Source organism: Phragmites australis, chromosome 21 (genome assembly GCF_958298935.1).
Source record: "Phragmites australis chromosome 21, lpPhrAust1.1, whole genome shotgun sequence".
Lineage (NCBI taxonomy): Eukaryota > Viridiplantae > Streptophyta > Magnoliopsida > Poales > Poaceae > Phragmites > Phragmites australis.
The window spans coordinates 10,554,172-10,578,154 of record NC_084941.1 but is presented as its reverse complement, the minus strand read 5'-3'; the positions used below and the strand labels follow the sequence as shown (position 1 = coordinate 10,578,154).

At 43.1% G+C, this 23,983-nt stretch overlaps 4 protein-coding genes across 5 annotated transcripts; 2 read left to right on the top strand and 2 right to left on the bottom strand.

Annotated features, from left to right (window-relative positions):
* The first annotated feature begins 6,791 nt into the window (after positions 1 to 6,791).
* Positions 6,792 to 9,580, top strand: LOC133903157 (NAC domain-containing protein 58-like). Its single transcript, XM_062344497.1, has 3 exons — positions 6,792 to 7,067; positions 7,148 to 7,436; positions 8,617 to 9,580. Exons 1-3 carry the CDS (start codon positions 6,884 to 6,886, stop codon positions 9,578 to 9,580), a joined length of 1,437 nt encoding a protein of 478 aa, XP_062200481.1. The 5' UTR covers positions 6,792 to 6,883.
* Positions 9,581 to 11,921: 2,341 nt separating this feature from the next.
* LOC133903156 (uncharacterized) lies at positions 11,922 to 13,600 on the bottom strand. Its single transcript, XM_062344496.1, has 6 exons — positions 13,336 to 13,600; positions 13,043 to 13,090; positions 12,941 to 12,987; positions 12,163 to 12,244; positions 12,057 to 12,100; positions 11,922 to 11,937 (listed from the first exon to the last, which is right to left on the bottom strand). Exons 1-6 carry the CDS (start codon positions 13,411 to 13,413, stop codon positions 11,922 to 11,924), a joined length of 315 nt encoding a protein of 104 aa, XP_062200480.1. The 5' UTR covers positions 13,414 to 13,600.
* Positions 13,601 to 13,931: 331 nt separating this feature from the next.
* On the top strand, positions 13,932 to 15,099 carry LOC133903527 (probable glutathione S-transferase BZ2). Its single transcript, XM_062344940.1, has 2 exons — positions 13,932 to 14,344; positions 14,572 to 15,099. Exons 1-2 carry the CDS (start codon positions 13,988 to 13,990, stop codon positions 14,950 to 14,952), a joined length of 738 nt encoding a protein of 245 aa, XP_062200924.1. The 5' UTR covers positions 13,932 to 13,987; the 3' UTR covers positions 14,953 to 15,099.
* A 766-nt stretch (positions 15,100 to 15,865) lies between these two features.
* LOC133903526 (uncharacterized) lies at positions 15,866 to 23,087 on the bottom strand. Of its 2 annotated transcripts, none has more exons than XM_062344938.1 (10): positions 22,885 to 23,087; positions 22,034 to 22,098; positions 18,790 to 18,886; positions 18,547 to 18,675; positions 18,156 to 18,264; positions 17,932 to 18,076; positions 17,645 to 17,687; positions 17,019 to 17,192; positions 16,752 to 16,859; positions 15,866 to 16,321 (listed from the first exon to the last, which is right to left on the bottom strand). In XM_062344938.1, exons 1-9 carry the CDS (start codon positions 23,041 to 23,043, stop codon positions 16,779 to 16,781), a joined length of 1,002 nt encoding a protein of 333 aa, XP_062200922.1. In that variant the 5' UTR covers positions 23,044 to 23,087; the 3' UTR covers positions 15,866 to 16,321; positions 16,752 to 16,778. The 2 variants fall into 2 exon arrangements, with proteins under 2 accessions (XP_062200922.1, XP_062200923.1); XM_062344939.1 differs by lacking the exon at positions 15,866 to 16,321 and adding an exon at positions 16,344 to 16,635.
* Between the last annotated feature and the right edge of the window lie 896 nt (positions 23,088 to 23,983).

Below are 23,983 nucleotides of genomic sequence, written 5' to 3'. Positions count from 1 at the left end.
TGAGAGAGAGATGGGAGAGGGGGGAAGCTATCGGTGAGATCGTACCGGTGATGAGGTGGTGCGCCACTCACTGACAGAGCAGCTCGTGTGGGGAAGATGGGGATGTGAGCGAGCGGCGGCACTATTCGATACTAGAGCGATGAGGAAGAGGAGCATCGACTCTGAATGGGCCAGTATCGGATTACGTGGTAACAAATCGTCACGTTGAAGCAAACACCTCTAATGTAACGGTATGCTGTTAAGAATTTAAGGGCTTAAACCGATAGGATCTTAGCTATCCTAATAACATGAACACCTAATTGCATTACGAAATCGTGACTAACCCGATTGGTGGTGCCTCTAACGCCGCGAAGACCCTAGCCTGCCTGATGCAGGTGTGTGTGAGATGGTTGTTGATGTAGATGTCGCATATGTAGTGCGTGACGTGGCGATGGCTGGCGGTCGGCTTTGGCCTTCAAGTTGCTGCCTAGCTACTCTCCTTCTTATAAGTTGGGGTGACCTGAGACCAAGCCAAAAAGAGTCAGTTAGTGTCCACCGATCATGGGCATCTATCGGTCAAACGTGGCCCATTCTTGTGGGTGGCAGTTAGTCGAGATCACAACCAATATTCTGCTACTTGATCGAACGGCTAACAACATAAGTCCACACACAATAGAATAACACACCTAGGTAACATGTTGCGGCAGTTGGTAAAATCACCACTGAATGTCATAACCTATAGTGTATTATTCCATTTCGATAGGGTATATACTTATACTTATTGGGAGATGGCTCATACTCTTAAGGTCCTAAATGTGCAGTTTGTTTTCACTTGTTATCACGTGCCCTTTTAAAATGGAAAATAAACTTTCTTGTTTCCAGAATCGAAGTTTAAGATCTCAGCTTGTCCCAGAAGTATAGGCTGTCAATAAGTCTTATATCGGCACTAATTTTGAGACAAGCCTTTAGCAGGGAATCATTAGGCTAAACATGATACATAACACTTATATGCTAAACATAATAATTAGATCTTATCGGCTGAACGCCAATAATTTGATTCTGGATTACGTCTTTCACAACGTCATGTGTTTGGCAGCACCACTTGACATGTTTTTACTCGAAGCAAAATTGCACTCTAACATAATAAGTTCAGGGGATAGAATCTTGAGTCAAAAGAAAAATTTTCTAATTCTTATACCACAATAGCCTAATGTGGATTTGTTATTATCCAATAGCTTTATATCATGCCACAAGCCAGCTTGCATCATAAATGATGCCTTAAGTGATTGGTTAGAGCTATTCCACAATATAGCTCCTTCTATAGGGGCGAATATTTGACTTGATGTGGATTTCTTAATATCAACACATCTTGTACAATTGGCATCTGAATAATGCACATCATTACGAGATTCCTTATATGTGAGCATATAACAATTACACCCTGCACATAACACGGAGCTATCTTTAGTAATTTTCCAGTGGTCCAATTTTGGATCAATATCTGCCAAGTACCCCAGTTACATCAAGTAATGAGGGCATATATCCATGATAGCAATATTGTAAGAAAAAACTTTTATTGCTCTCAATAATCGGAGTAAACTCCCTTAATATTGAACCTATCTTGGTGAATCTTAATAGTCAAAATATGAGAGGCATCACCAAGACAATCTTAATACCTAGAAGAAAATGAATCTTCGGGTGTTAAACATTAATGTCCCTATTGTTGATAGTCAACAAGACATCGTCTATATGAACATCTAAGAGGTTAAACTTACTCCAACTAATATTAATGTAGTCATAAAGTTAAAATCTATGGTACCTATACGTGAGGCTCACATTATTCATAAACTCTACAATCAACTGGGGGAAAAACTTTTGGAGGCGTAGGGTTTAGGGTCTCTCGGACTTTTGGTATTGGAACATAACTCCGATTGTCCTCAAGTCTAGTTTACCTTGCCTTAGAGCTTCCACTAGAATTGACAACTCTACAAAGCAGTGGTATGGCTTCGGAAAAATAATAGTAGGAAGTTTGACAATCCCACTAGAAATGTAATTCCAATAACTCCGATTGTCCTCAAGTCTAGTTTACCTTGCCTTAGAGCTTCCACTAGAATCGACAACTCTACAAAGCAGTGGTATGGCTTCGGAAAAATAATAGTAGGAAGTTTGACAGTCCCACTAGAAATGTAACTTGTTTATGGGATACCAACTAAATGTATGTGATATTATCTTTAATCCTTCCATATACTTAATGGAGTAAGAAATTTGTTCATGGGGTTTATATCTCACATAATGAAGTGTTTCCTTTATTAATGGGACATTCCATTCTCCCCCATGAAATGTGGCATAAGCATGAATGCCACAATTTCGATGAACTCTAAGTGAAGTCAATAGAGTTGGCAACATGCTTAATGCTCCCCAAATGATTCATAAGATTGTAACGTTGAGAAACACAACAAAATTACTTATCATAATGGAGACATAAATTACATTATTAGGATGGAGGGTTAAAGCATAATTTAGTCCTAATGGAAAACTTCCAACAGCTTTAAACATTAGCCCCATATCCCTTCTCTAAGACTTCGCTTTAAAACATTTTATATTCCTGAGGTAATGTTGGTAGCATAAATCCAGTCCTTTATCTTAGTATATCGTCAACTTTCTTTATGAATGCACTAATTCAGGGCACAATCATATTTCACTTCTCATTCTTTGTTGTTATCATAGAAAAGAATAACGTAATGAGGTGAATTAGAAAGGCTCCAATAATTCTTTATGTCCGAGCTTATTATTCTTTGAACACTCTTATGATTAGCGTACTGGCAAGAACATTTGATGAACTTCATCATGCTTTTCCTTATTGATAGATAATCATAATTTAGAGGATTGCTCCCCCAGATTATAAATTTTATGATCATAAGGGGTATTTGCTTAAGTTGCTCCTATTAGTCATCAGAATATTGAATTTTCATCAATGTCTAAATTATTAGATGATTCTCTAATGAGAGCCAATCATTATCATTATGTTTGTGTGCGTAATCACTATACATAACCTCAAGAATAATATACTAATAAATTACTCTATTCTTTATTAGGGTACTAGAAACAACCGAAGAACTTATGATTAAATTGATAATAGGGACATATCACTGATCATTACTTTAATATCCACAAAAGCTGTGAATAATTGTGTATCAGAAAATTAATCCTACGCTGATCAGATTAATAACATGCTGATGACAAACTTTAATAATTTCAATTCACTTCACCGTTGGGCAAAAAAGAAGAAGAACCTGGATTCACTAATGGAGATGGCAAATGGTCACAAACAACATTGGTTAGTATGTAACCATGAGTCATAAAATATGATCTTAAATCAATATGAAATCTCTAACCAAAACTTCTCGTTGATTCTATTTTGATTAGAGAAACCATGGGAATGACACATGACTACAATCAATGTTAATCGGAATGTAATCTTGTGCCACGACATAATCCCAAAATATCATCAAATCTCTAATTAAGACTTCTCGTTATTTCCATCTTAATCAGAGACAACTTAATTATTATACAATGATGTCCACGTAAATGCTTGAGACAAGCTGACTTAATAACTTAATTAATTTAAGAATCAATTAAATTACACTTGACCATAATCACGTTCGTCAGTATATGGCCATGAGCCATAAAATTAATCATAAACTCATTGTCTCAAAGCAAAACATATAAATTAGAGACGAACTTAATAATATGATAAAAAGACATGCGCATTAAATATTACTTAACTGCAGAAGCGTAAACATTAGATAATATCATAATTAATAAGTAGTGAGTTTCACTTAAACATTAATCAACATCAATTAAATTTGTGCATTCCATAATTATCAAAAGGTGATTGCATCATTTTGGGCAATTAAACATTATTAAAATAGTGCATAAGACTCGCGTAGGCCAGCCCACTAAAACACAGGCCAAGAAAACCTCCCAATAGGTCTTGCAATCGGTCGGACCCGGCTAACTTTAGCATGCAGCCCAACTAATCCCACAGGCCCGTGTCGGCACGCGAGAGACAGGAGCCGTCGGATCTGATCATGTGGCTAGAAATGAGTTGCTCCGGAACAAAACACCCGCGTGAACCCTAACCCTAACACATTCGTGTGTCGGCCACCCGACTTTCATGCTCGCGCGAGAGATAGCGGCGACGCGGGACGTCATCGCCGGAAGGGAGGCTCGCGCACGGCGGTCTAATGGCGGCACGATGGGTCTTCTCGCTGGCGCACACGTGTGGCGAATATCCCGCACGTGGCTCCACCAAAACGATCTTCCGCAGCATTTGAAGCAGCAAAGGAGCATTCGAGAAGAGGTCACACACGGCAGCGACAACGCTCAGCCTGTGAAGGATTCACGCGTGCAAGAGCCGACGGGTCAGAAGTCCGACTATGGAGAAACACACTGGCATCAGAAGGTAACTTATCCGCCCATCAAAAACATTAGGGTTCATGGGATTTTGATCAGGTTAGGTTAGGATGGGGAAAACCGTGGGGATTTTTGGGTTTCATAGATGGGGAATTTCATTAGGGTTTCATGATTTGTTTCTAAATTCCCCTCCTTCTCCATGCTATGGTCTACTCGGAACCCAAAACCCAAGCACACATCATGCAAAAACTCTTAATTTGTGGCTAATTGCATTAGACCGAAGCTAATTAGCCCCGATTAGCATTAACAGATCATGAATTTAACCCCGAACCGAAACAATTATCATTAGGCTGAAGCAATTAGGGTCCAACATGAACAATTAGCATTAGTCTGAGAGATAAACACAAGAATTTAAGTGCTTAAACAGATAGGTTCTTAGCTAGCCTAATAACATGAACACCGAATTGCATTACAAAATCGTGACTAACCCGGTTGGAGATGGTTGTCGATGTCGACGTCGTGTATGTAGCGGGTGATGTCAGCACTAACAATGGCCGGTGGTTGGCTTTGGCATTCAAGTCGCTGCCTAGCTACTCTTGACCCGTAGAGAGATTTGAAGATTTAACTAACCACCCTCTTAGTCATTAGTCACCAAAGATGTTGTGGCCCTCCTTCTTATAAGTTGGGGGCGACTGGGATCAAGCCAAAAAGAGTCGGTTAGAGCCCACCGATCATGAGCATCTCTCAGTCAAATGTGACCATGTTCTTGTGGGTGGTAGTTAGCCGAGATCATAACCAACATATGCTTTGCCCCTCTGTAATCTGTTTACATTACAAAATGTGAACCAAACAGTACCAAAGTGTATCCACATATGGTATCTAGCAAAAGTACAAGCGCAATAACCAAAGTTTGTGCGTTGAGTATAAATCTGTTTTGAATGTATTTTTAGTGAACATAATGCAGAAGTGGACTCTGCCCTGCACATGGCAACATACGGAGTAATATTTTGATAATGAGTAGGACTTTAAATTCCAAAATGACAGTAGTCATAGACTACTCATCCCTCCCTGTATCGTATTTGCATACAAATATGTGAGCACGAAACTGTCCAGATTTATCCAATCCTATGATGGTGCAGCTTGCACTACCAGATTTGGACCGACTAATTTCGTCCAAGATAGCATGCTCTGCTAATCTTGGAGAATATGCAAATTTTCTTCTGACGAAGTTTTCAAAGCAACTGCGACCAACATTCCTAGTCAAGGCGTAATCCATTGTTTAAAGCTCCAATCTGATTAAAGTACAACTTTTGGACTGACAAAATGATATTCAAATATGAAGCCATTGAAGAGTCTAGATGGATTGAACAAGTTAACCGAGATTTTCTCTAAGAAGATTAAACAATTAATACAATAAGGAAGGAGATGGTTAAGGGGAAAATGACAATTCGTACTCTGCATCTAGCTAGAAATGACTATGCCAAGTTCATTGAATTATCAAGTATATACATGTGTTGAAAGTTGTGCTGAAGAGATTGATAAAAACAATCATAAGGTAGATAAGAAAAATCAACAAACAGACCAATATTAATTGTGATAGATGGACAGTTAAGATAAATTATACGTCCATAAATCTATATGAACTTGCATTTGCCATAGTCTCATGTGCATTTTTTGAAGCACATCATGGGCCAACGCAGCTTCCTCAAAAGTTGGAACAAGTAGCAGTAATTAATAAGTCGCTCCAAATGTTTTATTATCCCTTGACGATAGCCTCTCAAATGCTCTAGAATTGTTTTTCTCCTCTTTTTCGCACAATCGATAAGATTGACAAGAAATTGGTACGTCTTTCTGAAAAAAAACGCTTGCGGTAAATGTTCTTGAATGTGACAGGCATTTCATCAAACAGCTATTGAGCTCCCGTTGTCTTCCTCAACCAGCACCATGTAATGCAAGATCACCCATACAAAACTACTCCAGGATTGCAATTGCAACATAAGAGATAAGAACCAAAGATTGCAATGATCAATGGCTAAATACCAGGACGTTGCGGATCCATGAACCAGGCAGGGTTTGAGGCCTGCTGCACTATGGACGTGCAGCGCCGGAGAGGCGCAGAACATCCACAGCCGAACGGCAGGTCGCCGTTGCTGGGTTTGCGGGGTGTTGCGCCGCCGGCCCCCTCAAGAGCTCGCCGGGCCGGGGTGGTAGATCCGCTCGACCCTGAATTGCATGATATTTCCCATCAGAAAACAATGATTTGGAAACCGAAGGGAAATTCAAAACTGCTTCTCCTACTCCGACACTGAATCGACCAATAATAATCACCATCGCACAATCGATAAATACGCGCGCGCGAGCGGCGACCAGACCACGGCAAGCTTCGAATTCAAAACGGTTCTCGCTTCCTTCCTCTCTCTCCTCGGGTTCGCGCGACTCGATTTCGTCTCGAGACGACCTCAGGAATCCGACCAGACGCGCGCGCGGCATGGCGTGGGCGGACGGCTGGCTGACGAAGCACGGGTTCCCGCGGGGCTACCGCTTCGTGCCCGAGATCCTGGAGCTCTTCGCCATCCTCTCCGACAGGATCGGCGGCCGGCCCCTCCCCCCGAAGGTCGCCGGCGTCTTCAACGACATCCGCATCCTCGACCACCACCCTCGGGAGCTTTACGGTTCGAACTCCGATCCCCTCTCTCTCTTCTCTTCCTCTCTCTGACGATCAGGCTGGGTGACTGAGCATGCATGCATGCAGAGGCGTACAAGGAGTACGAGGAGAAAGGGAACATCTACTTCTTCAGCCTGAGGGAGTTCCCGCCCGGTCGCGCGGGCGGCGGCGACAATGGCAAGGAGCGGCGGCCGGTCCGCACGGCCACGGGCGGCGCGTGGAAGTCCTCGGGCGGCAGCAAGCAGCTGTCGTGGCCGCCGAAGAAGGGCAGCGGCGTCGCCGGGAGGATGGTCACCATGGTGTTCTACGAGCGGCAGGACAACGAGCTCGCCAAGACCGACTGGGGCATGCACGAGTTCACCGTCCCCATAGGGCCAGACAAGGTACTTGGAGTCGTCTATATACACGTCTACTTCTGGGTTTGTTTCAAATACAAATATGCGGTGACAGTCGTCCACTATATACTAAATATTGAGATTGAACAATGTTAAACATCTCTTTATTTGACTCTCTATAGCTAAATTTAGAAATTTATAGACCAAAATCTCTCTCCAACAGACTATGTATCTGTTTCCCTATCTTTAAGGACTCCCTATCTATCCCCTTTCAACCCCTATATTTGAAGAGCAACTCCCGTTCCCTATCCATTTACTTGTGAAGAGGAAAGGGAGAGATGATGGGTAGGGTCTACCTATCCATTTACTTATGAAGAGGAAAGGGAGAGATGATGGGTAGGGTCTATCTGTCATTGATACGGTATAGGATATATAGGAAATGTGGTATTGGGTGTCTGTTAGAGATGAAAAAGATTTAAGGATGGAATTTTTTTAGGATGGCTCCCTATATAGAGATATAGAGAGTGAGTTTTAGAGAGTCTTTTGAAAATGCTCTTAATATTGTATATGCAGGCCCGACGCTAGAGGTAGGCAAACAAGGCTACCACTAGGGTCCGGAAAGGCCCATCTTGTGTATTGTTAGGGTAGATACTCGTTACAGAGGTCTAATACTAGTACTTCAATTACTTAAGTTGGAAGCTAAAACCTATAGCCCTCACAGTATACAAGTAGTAAAAGGAAGCATCCAAACTTACTTATTTGCTAGTGTTGTCTGCCATAAATTGAGACGCAGTCAAGTACTTGTCAACTAGATTGATATAATACTTATTTCTTTTTGGAGTAGCATTCTTTTATGGCTTTTCATTAGTTTTTTATTTTTCTGATTTTTTTTCTCCGTCAGAGAACTTGTTCGGACCCGGGTTGTTTTATATAAGAATTAAAAAGTAAAATGAAAAAAAAACATTATTGCATCTATTTAAATCAAGAAATATCTATAATAATATCACGGAATAAATGTATACTCTGGATTATGCCACTCAATACAAGACTAGCACGTGGGTCATAACTCATATATCAGTATGAAATCAACCGCATTTGTGATTATGGCTTATACATAATTGTCTCTTAAATCATGGGTCTCTTATTTCTATTTCACACTGGGCTCACCATATGTGAGGACTGCCCTGATTGTATGATTGTATCTTCGTTTGATGTTGATCTTAATTTGCAGTTCTCGGACCTGGCCGTGTACCGCCTCTACGAGTTGAAAAACGGCGGGAAGGAAAGCAAGACAGCAGCCCGGAGCAGGAACGAGCAGGCGAACAGCTCTGACCACGGCGTGGCCACCGTCTCCGTCGAGCACAGGCCCTCCACGTTGACGGTGGTGGTGCCGCGGCCAGGTCAGTCAAGAGGGACGTTCACGACGACGAACCAAGCACTCGCCGCCGCCTCGACCTCGCAGACGTGGCAGCAACCCGGCATTGAGCATGCCCAGCTCTACCATCATCCGTACTCGTTCGGTGCCGCCGCAACGTCGGGGCCATGTAACTGGGCGCCGCTGGCCGCCGCGAACCCACAGGCGCAGAAGGCTCGTGCGATGTCGGTGCACGGCGCCGGGTCGCCAGGTTACTTCCAGTTCGCGGGCCCGCCGGCGCCAGTGCCCGTTTCGCCAGCCGCCGAGAACCCAGCAGCACAGCAGGATCCCGCGGCGGCGACGCACGGCGTTGGGCAAGCCGGCCACTTTGGGGCCACGCGCTCTCCGCCTGCCACTCCAGCGGCCGCGAGCCCCCCGGCGGAACAGCACGCCGCCGCCACGGCGTCGCCACTACACGTCCAGGTTGCAGGCTGTGACGTTGACGAGTCGATGGAGGCGTCGGTCCCTTCCACGCTGGAGGTCGTGCCTCCCCTGCCGGAGCTGGCGCCAGCCGCCGAAGATGACTGCATGGACGACGCGTGGAACAGCTGTTGCCGCGAGACGCCGAGTTTGTCCATTGATACCGACCTCGGCTCTCTCGACGACTTCTTCCTGTTCGACAACTCGTACGACAGCTCGTACGACATCTCGTTCACGATGGAGGAGCTCACCGGCCAAACGTTGATGCCGACGCCGATGGAGGCAGCTAACCCTTCCGGCGGAGATGAGAACAGTCAGGCAGATGGCAAGCAGCAGCAACCTCCATCGTGAACAAGATGTTCGAAATTGGTGGTCTGTTTCTGGATACGGCCTCATATTATACTAAATAACATGAATATCATTTTTCCATTCATTTTTTTTCATTATTCGAATGACTAGCAGTTATAATTTGAATTATTCAAGAAAATTCAATTAATTGAAATAAATTAAAGAAATATAGAAAAAGTCCGAGAAATGTGCCACATTGGAACATGGAGTACCAGATATTGTATGAGGACTGCAGAAAAAGTTTGGAGGTCAAAAGTGAAAAAAAAATTAGGGTTTACCGAGTGTCAAAAAATGACACTCGGGAAAGGAGCTTCTTTGCCGAGTGCCACATGTTTGCCGAGTTCTTTCTCTCTGGCACTCGGCAAATAGCCTCCACGAACTTGGAGCAGAAAAAGTTTGGAGGTCAAAAGTGAAAAAAAATAGGGTTTGCCGAGTGTCAAAAAATGACACTCGGGAAAGGAGCCTCTTTGCCGAGTGCCAGATGTTTGCCGAGTTCTTTCTCTCTGGCACTCGGCAAAGAGGCTCCACGAACTTGGTCAAAAGTGAAAAAAAATAGGGTTTGCCGAGTGTCAAAAAATAACACTCGGGAAAGGAGCCTCTTTGCCGAGTGCCAGATGTTTGCCGAGTTCTTTCTCTCTGCCACTCGGCAAATAGCCTCTTTGCCGAGTTCTTTCTCTCTGGCACTCGGCAAATAGCCTCTTTGCCGAGTGCCAGATGTTTGCCGAGTTCTTTCTCTCTGGCATTCGGCAAATAGCCTCTTTGCCGAGTACCCGATAAAAAGCACGCGGCAAAGTCTGGGACACTCGGCAAAGAAGCCGTCTCCGGTAGTGAACCACCTGCTACACTTGGTAAAACTGCTTAATTACTAGGTGTATCATAGATGCATATTTCAGAATATATTACTGTAGTTTATTATTGCTTGAGTGATTACTTGTGCTCATCATCGTTGCTGATTGAGGATTTGTGTTTCGAGTTTTGACAGAACTTCGCAAAGTTTGCATTTCCTATGTAGCAAACTTGAGCAGATTTGAGATTCTCTCATACATCTGAAAGCTTATTAGTGCAAACTCTGTCATCTCATGTTCGGGTTGTAAAAAAATTTCAAATATATGCTGTAGAAAAATTCAACTATTCAAGTAATCACTGCATAGTCTGTTCCCTTCCAATTCTGGAAAAAAGGAAACCCTTAGTAAGTAAATTGAAGGAAAAAAAAACAGCTGGCTTTTACTAGCCTAGCCTCCATGGAGCTCATAGATGGGAGCTTACATTTGCTTGGCTCGGAAAAGTGACATTCATGTGGTGATCCGATGAATATATGGGCATACATGGATAGTAAAAATGCTTGCAATATAAAAGAAACATGATGCTCCCTAAAATTGCTTTTGCTTGCATTGATATTCTTCGGCAAATTAGCCACAGGAGCTTACAACAATGCTGAAGTACACACTGAAAGCCTCAACAAAACTATCAACATAATGGGACAATATTGATCATTGAACAACTTATGAGGAGAAAACCACCTCGTTGTAGTTCAACCAGGTATAAATTCTAGAACTACGATTTCGTTCATGATAACGGAGGGATCATTTTACTTAACCGCTAAATGTTTACGTCAGCATCTAAGTCGATGGATGGAATATGCCCATCCCAACCCCAGCTTGGTTCATTCAATCACCACCATAGATGGTTTTCAATGATGGCTGCAATTATATCCTTCAGTGTTCCCTTCAAAACTAATAAATTGCATTAGACTTATATTGGTAACATTAATGATTGTGACGAGGATATATAATTATGTTATATATTTCGGATATCTCTAAAAGGATACATGAGGATCGTCTATATCTTACTCGATACGGGGTTGAGCCAACACGGAATAAGGTATGGAGATAAAATACAAGAAAACTTATGGTTCCAAACTAGGAAACTATTTCTTATTCGGTAAGAAATCCTACATATTCGGGAGTTCTACAACCCGATATATTACGCTTGGAGGAGTCCGTGTTGGTTACGCCCAAATACCCCTGATTATATAAGACATGGAAAGATCACATCCAGGACATCGAATCTCACATCAAACCCATCGAAGCAGAAGCAAATCGCGCCTTTTGATCTCCGAAGTCGCGTAACTCCTCAAAACTAATCAAGTAGAAGGCCAACACTCATCGAAGATTCTCGACGGAAGCAATCCCCTAGTCAATTAGGTCTTGAGCCCTAATCAATTAGGTCTTGAGCCCTAGGCATAGCCAAATTCGCCTATTTCTTAGGGTTAGAAACCCATATTTCATCTTTGTAGTCTATGATTTAAGAATAATCAAGGTAAGATATGACGTAGAGCTATTACTCAACTCGAGAGGGACCTGAATATAAATTGCATGCAGTTTGCCATGACAAAAAAAAAAAAAAAAATCTATGAAATGTTATTCTAAGATGTGGAGAAAAAACCAGATGGCAGAAGTAGATGGTGAAGGAAGCAAACCTTATATGCTCGATAAGTTTACGCGCACAAGCTAGTAGGAGCGGCTGCAGCCACAAAATTTCGTACTGTCATTAGTGTGTGCATGTACAATCGATATATTGATGACAGGCGGTCTAATGAGCCCATCTCTCTTTCCAAAAAGAACGGACACATTGTAGGTTGGGTCCGAGAAAACACTTTCATCTTTCCTATTGAGGGGGATTAAAGCTTAATCAGAAATACAGTACAGATGTTTCAAGTTAAAAAGAAAAATAATGATTACCTATATTCAACATAATGTTATAAGGTTAACATTCTTAAGCTACAAATCTCCACAACACTACGTTTTCATCTCTGATGGAAATGTCATTCAATGAGGTCTTAAATGTAGGAAGTTATCATCTAGCATGTTGAGGGAGTAACAAAGGCATTATCTTGCATAAAGATCTGGGCGTGTGAAAAATCTGGAAGTTGCGATCTGCTATGAACATGGCTGCAGTGATCAGTAGTTTGCAGATTTTTGCTACTAAATGATTAAGGAGTTGTTTGGCACAGCTCCAAATCCGAGATACATACTGAATCTGAAGTTTGTATAATAAAATAAAATAATTTAAACAGTTATTTTTTATCTAAAATAAAAACTAAATGGCTTAATCAAATAACCCCCATCCATCCACAGTTTAGCTAGATCCTCAAACAGGACGTAAGTACATGAACAAGTATCTTTGGAGGGATCCTGAGTAATCTTTCAAAAAGATCAGCAAAATTGCAATTTCAACAAGTTGGGAAGTAAAGAGCATGGACATGGAGGAAGCTACGCATGCAGAACTGATAATGTAAAGAACAAACCTAAACTTTACATGTTAAGGAGATCGAAGGTATCTGCATGAGATTAGAAAGCATACTTAGCAGCTAATATAGTTCGTATGCAGCCAATTTGTGTCACAATCACCTGCAGATGTGAGATTCAGGATTCAATTAAGTACGAGCTGGGGGCTGCAACTTACCAAAAAGGTGTCCTCATATTTGCTGATAACAATGTCCGTCTTATTACCCTAGAAAACCCAAAAGGGAAAAAGGAAAAATCAAGTTTTCTTGGGTTACAAAACAAATCATATTATCTCAATAACTAATGATATCCAATAATTTCTACAAAGCACATGCTATCAGGTCTTCACTCCAGGAACAAACTATCATATTGTAATATAAAGTACAATCATGGGTACTCACTTCATCCAACTAAAATTCAAAACAAGGAGAATGAACACAATTTGAATTTTTGCTGCAGCAAGATAGGTACCTTGATGTCCAATGAGAGGGATCGATGCTGGACGGGGAAGTAAGCACCCGGTTGCGCAGAGTTCATCGGCACCTGCATCTACAGAAGCCAGCAGAACTGTGCATCACAACCTCCAAAGCTTTAGCTTTACCCGGATCTTCACAATTAGAGTTTATGGACCTATATAAGATTGTTGTATATAACACTGTGATACAAGTTTAAAGACCGTCAGTGCATTTCATTCTTTAAAAAATCAGCAATAAGCTGCTTAATAACCCTTCATGTCTTCTTATTTGTACTTATGTTGTGGAACAATTTATAAGTAGCCCAATCGTCTGGAAAAATTTAAAAGACATATTGTTAGTGTCACGTCGAATTATATCTGTGCAAGGCACGTGCCGCACGTCGGTCGTCTCCAACCAACCACGCGCGAGCTCGAGCCGGACTCGTCCTGGACGCACCTAAATCAATTTAGGTCGCACCAACTCGCACGCGCACAACCGACCGGCCGGTCAGCGACGCCGACACGTCTCGCCATTTCGGTCAACCTGTACGCTCCACAGCTCTCTCGTTTAAATAGCCACCGGGCCGGCCGTCTGAAACGCCGAATACACGTCGGAACCAGCCCAGCAGCCGGTCGGTCTGCAGCTAGCGACTGCGTACGTCGTCGTCGATGGCGGCGGCGGCGGCGGCGGTGGCGGTGAGGGTGCTGGGCGGGGAGGTGAGCCCGTTCACGGCGCGGGCGCGGCTGGCGCTGGAGCTGCGCGGTGTGGCGTACGAGCTCCTGGACGAGCCGCTCGGGCCCCAGAAGAGCGAGAGGCTCCTCGCCGCCAACCCCGTCTACGGCAAGATCCCCGTGCTGCTCCTCCCCGACGGCCGCGCCATCTGCGAGTCAGCCGTCATCGTCCAGTACGTCGAGGACGACGTGGCCTCGCGGGGTGGCGGCGAGGAGGCCGGCGGGCGGCTGCTGCCGGAGGACCCCTACGAGCGCGCCATGCACCGCTTCTGGACCGTCTACGTGGACGACAAGGTAATTAATAAGCATATGACGAGGCACGGTTTTTTTTTTCATCAACCTTTTTTGTCCAATTGACAAGATTGTTCTAATACATATATATTTCATAATGCAACCAACGAGAAAGAAATTGTATGTCAGTTGGATGAAAATTTTAACTAAATTTGTCGTCTAATTGTACTAGTACCACTTATAGTACATCTCCAAATTTTGGACTGTAAATTTGTCGTGCCTTTTGACAGTTTTGGCCGGCGCTGGACGCCATCTCCCTGGCGCCGACCCCGGACGCCCGCGCGCAGGCCACGGCCGACGCCCGCGCTGCCCTACGGCTCCTGGAGGAAGCGTTCAAGAGCCTCAGCAATGGCGCGGCCTTCTTCTCCGGCCACGACACGGCGCCGGGGCTCCTGGACGTCGCGCTGGGGTGCTTCCTTCCGGCGATCAGGGCGTGCGAGCGGCTCCACGGGCTCTCCCTGCTGGACGCCTCCGCGACGCCGCTAATGCAGAGGTGGAGCGAGCGGTTCGCCGCGCTCCCCGCCGCCAGGCGCGTGCTGCCGGAGACGGAGAATGTGGTGCAGTTCACGAGGTTCCTCCAGGCAAAGTTCGGGGTCGATGTGTCCAAATAATAAAGCGTATCCGCTGTTGTTATGCATGTACACTCGCGCCTTAACTAATTCGTATGCGTGCTCAATTTAATTTTTCTGTGATTTCTGTGCTCGCAGTTCTGTTTCCAGTACATGAATGAATGGAATAAACTTGTTCATGCAAACTAACTTGTTTTCAAGAATGTCGACCACGGCTTGCTTTACTGAATTTTAGAACAGAACATTGTTCCTATATTTCTTAGAACAAAACATAGCAGGTTTGCCGTGGCTGCTAACCATCCCAGCTATGCAAATAATATCGAATATCAACCTGAAAGGTAATCATTTCAAATACTGTCCCAATCATCTTCTTTTGTGCCATGTGCGGATGCCGGAGAGACATGGTGCTTCCCAGAAGCAACACTCCTTCATCAGTTCATCCTGAACATTTCAGTAATCTAAGAAGACCAAGTTGTTCCTTCGGGAAAAAAAAGTTGCGTTAGCCACAGTCAATTGACTGCATCATGACACTAACACTTCATATATTGGACTGGCTTATATTTGTCTTCCTATTTCTAGTCCTATACTTGTGAGGAATTGATAATTAAATAATTAATAATTTAATATAAATATGGTATGTCCTGAAGATATATCAGTATCTTCTACGTATCCTTCATCCAATACAATAGGTTTTAGAGGACAAGTGCTGATATTATATATAGTTCACTGTGTTCTTCACAAAAACCATTCTCGGATTAGGAATGAGTTTTCCTAATACTCAAAAGTAATACAATAAAAAAAATTACACTCAAAAACTCCAAATATAATACGTTTACTTGACCTGATTCTATAAGAAGGGGAGATGATATAAAAGCGCCATGCCAACAATCAGAAAGTTCAGAACAGAAACAACTGCATGCAAACTTTTGCAGCTGAGAACCACAGCACAAAAATATTTCAAACTGCCAAGCTTTGCGTGAAAGTTAACACTGTAATTGAGAGCCACGACACAAAATGTTTCATCTGCGCGGTGGCACGACTCTCTCGATTCTTAATAGTTACACAATGTTTATTGTGGGGTGTTTATCATATGTTCCAGTGGTGAATCTGCTGTGATTGGCACGCATCATGGTATGCAGGCCAGAATAGGCACCAAGGAGCATGTAGCACATGAATTGGGGTTGACAGTTCTTAATCAATTGTTTATGGTGGCGAGGATGAAAGATGGGCTGTGGAAGGACGGCAATGGCATGACATTAGTTCCACTTCTGGCTTTTGATAGCAAGAGGAAAATGGAATCCATCATTCCATCTATTTCTCTGCCTTTTGACTTCAGTCTGAAATAGCGGAAGATTTCAGTCTGAAATTTTCAGCACTTTAGCAGTACTAGCACAGGAAGCGTCCGAAACACCTGAAATAGATTAAGGTATTATAGCTACATGTTTTACAAGAGAATAGAACATTGTGAAATTGGTTTAACTTTGACTAGAAATGGCAACGAGATTCACAACTAACACAAGAATTAGACGATGAAAACAAAGAAATGCTCGGATCTTGTCTCCTTCAAATTTACTACCAATATGAACCTATGTAATTCCGTTGAGGCATTAGAAGTCAATGGAATCTGGGCGTCCTGTATGGAGAAAAAATTACTACCATAGGAAAGCTATGACAGGCTGTGATGGACTGATGGTGTGACCATGGACATGCTCAACAACCTACCCACTGCAGACAAATGAACAAGAGGCAAATACAAAACATTGGTACCTTCCCAGCGTACTACATGGTATCTAGAAACTCAAACAGTCAAGATGCCAGTGTAAATAAATAATTTTGATTACCAGATGTGAGCAAAAGTTGCATTTTACTCATTTTCCAAACAACCTCAATGCAAGTGCATAGACATCTTTCTTCTTTGCTGATGTAGCTTCAGTAACCAATTTCACCGCCTACAATTGAGAAACAGTAATCCAGGAAAAAAAAGGAAATAAGGAATAATCAAATGACCATTTTCTGATAAAGATATTATGTAAGCATTTAAAACTTGATATTCCAAAAAATTTCTGAAAACTTCAAATGTAACACAATGAATTGAGTTGAATGTGCACCGCTGAAAGAGTGTGTCCCTTTGCCTCCAGTTCTCTAAGTTCATGCTCAAGAAATTCCTCTGATGGAGTTTCATCAGCTGGAATTAGCTTGCCCTCTATGAGCACTGTGATTTCTCCCTTCAGCTGTCGAGTTGCAAAAGCTTCATTTGCTTCACCTAAAGTTCCACGCCAAAACTGCAAGATATATATGGTAAGTTAACGACTGCATATGGAGGGAAACATAAATCATAAATTTAAGAGAAATGGGATGAATGTGAGCTTATGTTTGCAGCGATAGTCCCCCATGTAGCAAATAAGAGCACAGATGCAAAGAGCTCGGAGTTAAAATGGAACACAAATAATTCAGTCCATCTGGATGCCAAAAATATGGGACTGGGACTGGATATGTTCTTTTAGTTTTCATCAGTCAGTACCAAATATACCAAGTATCGACTGATCAGTTGGCAGTAGGTTCGGCAATGTAGATCTAGAAACCACAGCACTACAAGCCAAAATACCTTTCTACAGTGGGATATAGCATCTACTGTGACTACCACCTGAAGCATTTTATTGAAAATTGAACTAAAAACAGACAATATGATGGGGAAGGGATAGATCAATTACAAAACAAAAAACTGGAAGACTACCTCTTCATGTAATTTGGTTATCTCCCTTGCAATAACACATGGCCTGTATATCAACACAAAATGAAAACAAGAAAGATCAGCTTATTAGACGGCATGCACAGAAAAGCACCAGAGTTGTAACTTTTTAGTATTAAAACTGCTTGTAGCCTCGTACAACACTTAATTATTGCAACACAAATACATTATATTATACCCATACATACAGTAAATATATGTAGCTTCCATACTACATTTTCCAACAAGAACGATTTCTAAATCTAGGCAGGAGTGAAAAAAGTATCTGTTACCTAGAATCACCAAAAGACGAGGCAGAATCAACAAGAAATCGATGAATGCCATGGGGAGGAACATAATATATTTGTGTTGCAGCTTCACGAGCAGATATTTCAAGCCTGTCTCTCCTTGATCGAGCATGCTTTGGTAAAAACCCGACTAAAATTAAATATCAGGACTAACTCCAAACATTTGAGTGACATTGATATAAATTGAGTACTGTATCAGTATATTTTACCAAAAGTGAATTCATTAGATGGCAAACCCGATGCAGAAAGAGCAGCAATTGCAGCAGAAGGTCCAGGAATCGGAATGACAGGGATTTTCTCAGTTGCACATAGTCTAGCCTGTGAACAATGGGACACCATGCTTAACATCAAACATGTTTAGGAGCAGCATTAGACTTACAAAGCAAGAATTTGGTGCTGTTCATCAATAATAATATATTTTATACTATCAACTAGCTGATAACACATTCAATGACAATGCTATGTTCAAGCCAAAGTGACTACGAGATAGCTATTGTTTAGTTCTTCATGATCAGAGGATAGCAGGCAGCAACTTTCATCTAATATATAGTCGCGTGTAACATGCAATTTTTCAAAACTAAATGAGGTTGATCGGCTTACCAGTCCCATGCCAGGGTCACTAATGCCTGGTGTACCAGCGTCACTTATCAATGCAATAGCTTCTCCTCCATGAAGCCTCTTAATGATACTGGGCTCTCTCTCACGCTCATTGAACTTATGGAAGCTAAGCTGCAAACTTACAGCTTAAGTTTTTAAGTATAATATTACATATCCCACGAAATGGTGCAAATATGCAACCACATGTAATTCACACATGAAAAGTTAAGTATGCAAGTAACTCACAAGAGGTGTCTTGATGTTGTAATGTTGAAGCAGCTTTCCAGAATGCCTTGTGTCTTCAGATAGTATCACATCAGCACATTTAAGGACACGCAGTGCCCTGCAGAAAGAATAAACCAAGCTTAATGCCAGGAATATGTTTCAGGAAATGATCATTAGCATGATGATTCTAATATATAGCATGTATCTCCCAATTAAAACTTGCAAGTGTATTGTAATGATGGTTGTTTATTGGAGGGAGGAGAGGGATGGCGACCATGGAGGTCGCCGGCGTGAGAGAGAGAAAGCAAGGGTCGGCCAGACAACTGGACGGCAAGAAGAAGGGTTTCCCTTCTAATTCTTGCTTATCTCTTTATTGATGGTCTGCAGAGCTAACTTGGCTCCTAAGTAACCTATTACAATTTAAAAAGTAATGGAACACCCTAATCTACTTAATGGCCAAGAAACGGCATGACATGCTCATCCTTCACTTAATGACATCTCTCCTCCCCTTCACTTGCAGCTCATCCTCGAGCTACTAATTGGGGAGAGCTCCACATGCTGCAAGTTAGGGGCCATGTTTGAAGTCTGAGGAAACCTAATGTTGAAGAATGATTTCTGCTCTCATGCGGCTTTTTGGCGTGACGAGGCAGTGCTAGAGATAGTTGATGAAGAACTCCATTCGCCTTGTGTTGATGATGACGACGGTGGCCTTGAGTCGAAGGAATCTATATATCATTGTTGCGCCATTGATGTTGACGAAGAAGAGATACTTGGTGATGAGCTCGGGGAAGACATGGATTATGGTGACGACATCCTTGGAGATGTTGTAGAATCCCTTGAAGATGGTTGAAGTGTAGTATTCCCTTGTATCCACGTGCATCCTTGTCGTGCCCATTGGAAGATTTGATCCTCCTGGTTTCCATGGGAACAAGGCAAGCAGGTAGGCGATCCCAAGAGCGGCGAAGGTCATTCTCCGAAGCATGTTGTGTGACGATGTGGACGACCTTGTTGGAGATGGTGTGGACAGGAAGGGCGGACGTACGTTCCTCCTGAACGCTGATGGTTGTTGGATGCAATGGAGGTCGAGCAACTATTGTCGGTGTAGAACGTCCGAAGATGAAGTTGTTGACAACCGGATGGGCAAGGTCATTGGTCTTGGTCGATTGAAGTAGAAGAGGACAGTTGATCGACCCAACACGAAGGACACGTGTTGTTCAGGTCATCGAAAAAGCACGCCTGAGGGGCATCCGGTGTTGGTGGGGTGGTTCGTGATCACTCTGCCATTGTTGAAGTAGAAGCGATGGTGTCGTGGAACATGGAGACGGCTGCGACCTTAGAGCCTTCTCTCGCCATTGAAGGCACGGTAGTTGGGGAGGGGTACCGCACATAGCCGTTGTAGAAGAGTGTGAACGGCGACGCACGTAACGGCAAACCTGAGGGTAGAGGACTCGTCGTTGAGGGAGATGGTCGACGAGCTGAGGCTAGTGGTCATTGTCGAGGAGGTGTAGGTAGCAGCCCGAGAATTGACCCAGCCACTTGGGGTGGAGGAGGTTGGATCAGGCGGCCAGTCCGTGCCACTGAGTACAGAAGCCGTCGTCGGATCATCGCCACTATAGGGTCATTTGGTGACAAGCTCGAAGGTTTCCTAGCGAAGGACTTGCAGATCCGCGATGGTTCAGTGGCATCAAATACCCTGGGGCCTCCTGCCCTGAGCATGAACTCCAGGTCGATCGTGGATGGCGAACAAGAGTTTGCAGTTGTTGAAGTGCCATAAGCCTCGGTGAGGGACTCTGTGACCGCGGACACCACAAAATCTTATGTAGTTGCGGTGTGTTCCTCTTGAACACTATGGGTTGTCATAATAGCAGGTTCTGCATTATACGCAATCTGACCATCTGCAGAGAAATTTTTTGGATCATGGGAGAGAGCAGATGGTACGGCGAAACCTAAGGAAAGGAAGTCTTCGGTCACATCCTCCGCAGATTCTGGAGAAACAGATGAGACCGTGTTGGAGAATATGTCATGGAGGACAATGTCGATTTCGACGACAGAGGAGTCATCATCGGGCACTCCTAGGGAGACATGGGCAGCACCACCTGACATCGAGATAGGGTGGAAGACCGGCGTAGAGGGAAAGGCGATGTTCGACGTGTATGCGATGTTGTCAAAGTGTTCATCTAGCAGGACGACGATTGTCGGCGGTTAAGTAGCTGAAGATGCATCGATGATAAATAGTGTGGTGGTAGGTGGTGGGATGAAGAAAGCATCCACCGAGGCAGCACAGTTACCAAGCTGCAGATCATCCTTGTTGGTATAGGCATCTGAGGCTGGCGGTCGGCGCGATAAGGAGGAAGAAAGCTTAAACACCTCCTTTGGATCCCGATGGCTGTTGAGGGCAACGAATATTTCAGCAAACCATTGTTAGTGTTCTTGGCGGTATTACTCAAGTTGACGACACAGATGAATGGAGCATGAAGATTGAAAGAAATCGGATCGGTATAGGTACTGTTCACGAACGGAACAGTGTCGCGGGTACTGTTCACACTAATCTACTTAATTGTCAAAAAACGGCGTGGATCCAACCGTCACTACAATACGTGCAATACTGTTCACGGGCACGAACGGGCTTTTGGGCTGGTCGTAATGGGCCATGACCCATGACAGTATAGTTCAAGGTGGGAAAAATTAAAGACCCATACATGATGAAGATATTTCACTGAAAATCAAGTTCCTTCTGGACTCCTCCCTCACATTAAAGTTGACAAGGCTTGAAAGGAATACTGATGACTACTGTTCTAGAGAAATACTAAATAATTTTCTTCAGTAAGTATGAATTTAGAAAGATCCCTGCTTTGTTGTTACACTTCTTCTTGTGTTAAGGAACAAGGGTCAGACTCTCCAATTGCCTCCTCACAAGCTTTAGAAAGAGTTTATTAGGAGTGCATAATCAAACTTCAAACAACCGTAAATGTGCTCCCTTTCTTTTGAATAAATGGTATATTCCATTTTCAGTTTTATTGCCTGACATTGATTACCTGACTCCATGGCATACTAATTACTATCAAAAAATATTTCATCAACTAAAGAGACCTTAAGGCATAAGCATATCTACCCAAAGATTTTTCGTGTGCAAAAAGATTAAGAATTGAGGCTATTAAAAATCATACAGTCTGTACAGTCACCTTTTTTCAAATATGTTTGCTGCGGGGAACTTCCCCACAGTTTTCCGTAAAAAAAAAATGATAGACAGCTGAAGCAAAGATACCTTAACGTGATATCTTCAAGGTTCCCAATTGGCGTTGCCACAAGATACAGACCTGACTCCAGATCCTGCAGATTGAAATGAAGCAACAACAGAAAGGCATCATGGAACAAGTGATGGACAATCAGTCAATCAGGCTTTTATCTCTGCAAAGCGAGCAAATGCCTGAAGTGAGAGGGAAGAAGCGGGTTGACAATGGGTAGCCCTGCTTTGTCCTCTTCTACATATTGAATATTTCCCACACCAATGTGTCTAATTTTGAGAATGGCTTTGATGCAGCCATGCAGAGCATTCTGTCACGGACTGGATTTCCAGGGTGTCAAGTGGGGCCAAGCCAACAGAGACGAGGCTACTAAAGAAGCAAGCGAGGAGCGACAGAGGACATCGATGAATACACAGAGAGATTTCCCCTTCTTCCTCCCCGACCCCGAGCTCCTCTTCTCCGGAAAAACTCCTCATATGGTCCACTGCCACGGAATTATGGCCACGCAAACACTAGAAGAACATCGACCTCCAATTTGCCACACTATAACATGTCACAAAACACGCATTGCTTACACATAATAAATGCCAGGTGTCTAAAGACTCACACACCAAAATTCTACTACTACGTTCATCATAACTTCCAACTTGGACAAACAAAACTAAGTGCACAAATTCTGTGTTCTGAAACTTTTTTGGTTTTTGTTTTTGAGGAGTCAGTGTTCTGAAAAACAAGCAAAATCTTCTAGCCCTTGCGACCTGCACTTCGAAACCACTACATCCGCACTAATGGCATACTCCACCAAGCACCACCCATAAACATCGATGCAAATAAACAGGCATAAACGCTGGGCCTGGGGAGAGGAGCTCACCGGTTTGGATGCGGGCTGCTCCGGCGTGTCGCTGGAGGCAGCGGCGCAGAGGCGGCGTGCAAGGGGAGCCGCGGCGAGGCGGAGAGGGGAGGGGAGGCCGCGGCGGCGGGGGATGGTTAGAGCTGGGGCGAGGGCTTGGATGCGGAGCAGCGACGCCATGGGAGGCGGCGGCGCGTGGAGAGCCGGAGAGGGAGGCGAGCGGACATATCTGTCCAATTATAAAAACCCCTTAATTTATATGTATAAAAATAATAATATAATATAACATCACATATAAGAAAAATAAATTATACTTATAAAATAATAAAAATAATAATATAGTCTAAGTAGTTAGGGCTGTGATGGATTGTTGCCCTGTTAGCAATGGTGATGGACTTGTTCTTCAATGGGTCGGGTGAATCTGATATTATCCGTATCCTTATTCGGATATTATCTGTTTTTTATTCGTATCCGGTACAAAAAGCGTTTTTGTTTTCGTATCCTTATCCGAATAAGTAATATCCATATCTGTATCTGATCTAAAAATATCTGTATCCATATCCGAATAAAACCGTTCATATCTGTTTTTCTAGATCCAAAATAAAAAATATCCGAACTGTTTTCATACCTATTACCTATATGATGTAATTCTATGGCGAGAGCCAAAACGCTGGAGATGGCATGAGCAGGAGACACCGTTGGATTGCATCCTGACGGTAAAGATGGGCCCAAGCATTGCACCTAAACCGGGAATAAGGGTTTGTTTGGATGATGGGTGTTCATTGAAAAGTCTTGGAAATTAATTACTAGTTCAAATTTAAACTTTCCTGTGAAGTACCATCGATCCAAACAGGATTTGAATGGCGTGTTTGCACGAAAAACTATGAAATTAATTACTAGTTCAAATTTAAACTTCCCTGTGAAGTACCATATCAATCCAAACAGGATTTGAATGGCGTGTTTGCACGAAAGAATATGTTAATCCAACAGTTGGCACTTTATAGTTAAATTTTCATTTTTACCATTACTTCTTAAGTATTTTTGTAATTCTGAATTCCCTTTTTAGTCACGATGCTCTCTTACTGTAATATAAACCCATACATTATCCAATGGCAAACAC

Bases quoted from the DNA above. Each gene is read 5' to 3' on its own strand.
- LOC133903527 (XM_062344940.1), top strand. From the start codon at position 13,988: ATGGCGGCGGCGGCGGCGGCGGTGGCGGTGAGGGTGCTGGGCGGGGAG. The intron at 14,345-14,571 runs GTAATTAATAAG...GCCTTTTGACAG, and splicing joins CCGTCTACGTGGACGACAAG to TTTTGGCCGGCGCTGGACGC.
- LOC133903526 (XM_062344938.1), bottom strand. From the start codon at position 23,043: ATGGCGTCGCTGCTCCGCATCCAAGCCCTCGCCCCAGCTCTAACCATC. The intron at 18,265-18,546 runs GTAAGCCGATCA...CATTGTTCACAG, and splicing joins GTGACCCTGGCATGGGACTG to GCTAGACTATGTGCAACTGA. The intron at 18,077-18,155 runs GTAAAATATACT...ATTTAATTTTAG, and splicing joins ATCTAATGAATTCACTTTTG to TCGGGTTTTTACCAAAGCAT.
- LOC133903157 (XM_062344497.1), top strand. From the start codon at position 6,884: ATGGCGTGGGCGGACGGCTGGCTGACGAAGCACGGGTTCCCGCGGGGC. The intron at 7,068-7,147 runs GTTCGAACTCCG...GCATGCATGCAG, and splicing joins CCACCCTCGGGAGCTTTACG to AGGCGTACAAGGAGTACGAG. The intron at 7,437-8,616 runs AGACAAGGTACT...TGATGTTGATCT, and splicing joins TTCACCGTCCCCATAGGGCC to TAATTTGCAGTTCTCGGACC.
- LOC133903156 (XM_062344496.1), bottom strand. From the start codon at position 13,413: ATGCAGGTGCCGATGAACTCTGCGCAACCGGGTGCTTACTTCCCCGTC. The intron at 13,091-13,335 runs GTACCTATCTTG...TGGGTTTTCTAG, and splicing joins CCCTCTCATTGGACATCAAG to GGTAATAAGACGGACATTGT. The intron at 12,101-12,162 runs GTCATCAATATA...TTGTGGCTGCAG, and splicing joins ATGGGCTCATTAGACCGCCT to CCGCTCCTACTAGCTTGTGC.